Below are 2720 nucleotides of genomic sequence, written 5' to 3'. Positions count from 1 at the left end.
TTAAACATCAAATTCGCCCGCTGACTCGGAAGAAATCAATGTTGCCACTTTTGTGATTCGCACGAAATACAATTTAGCTGTTAACCAGGAGCTGTTGACAATTAGAGTATCCAAATTAAGAGTTTTCTAGTCCACATCCTGCGTTATTAACTATAAAACAGGTGCACGTCAAGGGAAACCTTTCTATAAATTTTGGTTCTAAATCGTCTCTTAATCTTCTACAAAATCACTTGAATCGTAACGATAACTCTTTTTATCAATTATGGAAGGCAGGGAAGGATTAATACCGAAATAAAGATTTAAAAAATTTCCCAGGAGCGCGTCTTTCTTTTCATCTCTTTTACCGTTTTCGGAAGCTTTAAAAGATCATTACGACGCGCCTGTCAATAAAAAAGGATATTGCATAAGAGGGATATGATAATTCATGCCAAAAACACTTTAGTTTCAGAAAGATCTGTTTGGTTTGTAGAGAGGATAAGAAAAATTTAATCGTTTCTCAAGCTTACTTTCTTTCTTCTGCTATCGCCATCCACCATGAATGATAGCGACCCACACGTTCAGCTCAGCAGTGCAGCGTCCATCGTTTTATCACTATGGCTCTCAATGTCTGGTTTTGCAGCTGTAACTGGAAATGCAGTTATGTTGTGGCTTTTCTTCAGAAATGAGTCTTTACAAACAATTTCCAACCTTTTTTTAGCCTCTTTATCCGTAGCGGATCTTTTGGTTGGGCTTGTGATTGTTCCTGCCTGGATCATATTCATGTGGTGGTTAACATTTCACAACCTTTTTAACGTCTTTTTAGAATGCTTGTGGGTTCACACAACCGTCACCACCACTTTCAACATTTGCTGTGTTTCAGTCGACCGGTTTATTGCCATTCGGTTTCCTTTCCGTTATCAGGATATAGTAACCAAGAAAAGATGTTGCACAGGGATAATTTTGGTGTGGTTATTTTCACTGGGTCTTCCTTTCTCGACGTTGTCGGTAACTGATGAGGAAAGTATCAGTGTCTCAGTGCTGTGGATTTCTGTTGCACTTATAACATTTGCTATTCCATTACTTGTAGTCTCATGTTGCTATATTTGTATTTTCAAATCGGCAAAAAAGCAATTTAAAAGAATATCAGGTAGAGAAAATCCTGCAACATACAACGACAATGTCAGAGTTCGTAGTATGAAAAATTTCAAAGCTATCAAAACAATCGGTTTTGTCTTGGGTGCTTGTATTATCGCGTGGATGCCCAGTTTTGTTGTTCTGTTTCTTGATTGTTATTATACTGTGATAAGTGACTGGGATAAAAGTTTGAGACTATATTATGTTGTGTGGCCTTGGGTTGAGACAATCGCTTTTACTTCATCAGCAGTCAATCCATTCATATATTACTTTCGAAATAAAGAGTTCCGCCCAGCTTTTCGCCGTACATTTCGCTGGTTATCCAGAAGACGTAGCAAGATAGGCACAAGAACAACCAGGTTGAAGTCAACTCGAGACCTAATGACAGAAATGGTTTGAGTTGTGGAGATATAGGAAATGAAAAGAAAGAGTTCTGAAGACATCTCAAAGGAAACACGACTGCCATTAATAAAAAATTTTGAAATGAACTGCAACTTTGTTTTGTGCATATTATTGTAAAAATAGCGTGTGAAAGTCTAATAAAAATACTCTCTATATAACAATGCTTTATTGGTTGCCTCTGGGTAATTCGTTTTGAAAGTCCTTAAGTTCTAAGATCTGTTTAGGCGGTTATTCAGTTGCCTTATCTCCAGCCATGTTTTAGGAGATGTTTGCAAAAAGAACGCAGAACAGGTTTTACCTTTCTCTAGAAATATTTTCAGGTGATTTCTTGTTTGTTATTGAAAACGCCCACAGATATAAGGTTATTCAGCATCGACTCAATGATCCTGGCTGGGATGATCAGGTCGGTTCAAACGCTTAATCAAAAGATTTTTCAGATTAATTTGCAAAATTCACTCGTTATTCCTAAGAAACCTCTAAAAAAAATTGTAAACAGAAGTCGGTTTCTCGGGAATCAGTTAAAAAAGAAATTCATATCTTCTTTTCAGATTAATCCCGAAACACAAAGCATCTATTGCTGATACATGTACCAGCTACTTCAACCGGAAAAAAGGACCGAGCAGTTTTACGTTTACCTTTCAATCATTGTGGTTTTCTTAAATCTATTTTATATACTCATTAAACAATGTTCGTGTTTTCAATAATACCAGTGATTTGTCAGTGTACCAAAACCCTACTCTTTTTCCTGAATGGTTGTCAGCAGATATTTTTATCTATTCTAATGTGCATGACAGCATAGATTTACAGCAAGATAACAGTTTATTTCTACTTTGCGCTCAGGGAAGCATTTCGTGGTTATGAAAGTTCTTCTCTATTCAACTTAAGTAGGTGAAAAACGCCAGATAAATAATTTGCAAAGTTCTTTGATGTTCTTAAAGTAACAAACTTCGTATCCCCCCTCTTCCTCTAACTATTCCGAGTTTGAATTAACAGAGGGTCTGGTGTCGTTGTTTCTTTTAGAGCAAATCAGATTGTCGTCAGTTCTCCAGGAGGCTCAATCAACGTTCCTTGTTGATTAAAACTGCTCGTCTTAATTGAAGAGGTCCTTGAAGAGTGACTACATGAATAAATTTTTTAAATTCTAATTTACGAGTAGGCCATCCCAGAAGTTTCTCTATCAACCGACTGTTTTCAGTTCAACAACA

General features: G+C 36.7%; 1 protein-coding gene across 1 annotated transcript; it reads left to right on the top strand.

The window, feature by feature from the left end:
* The first annotated feature begins 419 nt into the window (after positions 1-419).
* Positions 420-1665, top strand: LOC113666346 (beta-2 adrenergic receptor-like). The gene has a single exon (XM_027182124.2). It carries the CDS (start codon positions 535-537, stop codon positions 1510-1512), a length of 978 nt encoding a protein of 325 aa, XP_027037925.2. The 5' UTR covers positions 420-534; the 3' UTR covers positions 1513-1665.
* The last annotated feature ends 1055 nt before the right edge of the window (positions 1666-2720 follow it).

Source organism: Pocillopora damicornis, chromosome 13 (genome assembly GCF_964200805.1).
Source record: "Pocillopora damicornis chromosome 13, jaPocDami1.2, whole genome shotgun sequence".
Taxonomy (NCBI): domain Eukaryota; kingdom Metazoa; phylum Cnidaria; class Anthozoa; order Scleractinia; family Pocilloporidae; genus Pocillopora; species Pocillopora damicornis.
Note: the sequence above shows the minus strand (reverse complement) of the source record. Positions and strands in the feature narration are given on the sequence as shown.

Bases quoted from the DNA above. Each gene is read 5' to 3' on its own strand.
- LOC113666346 (XM_027182124.2), top strand. From the start codon at position 535: ATGAATGATAGCGACCCACACGTTCAGCTCAGCAGTGCAGCGTCCATC.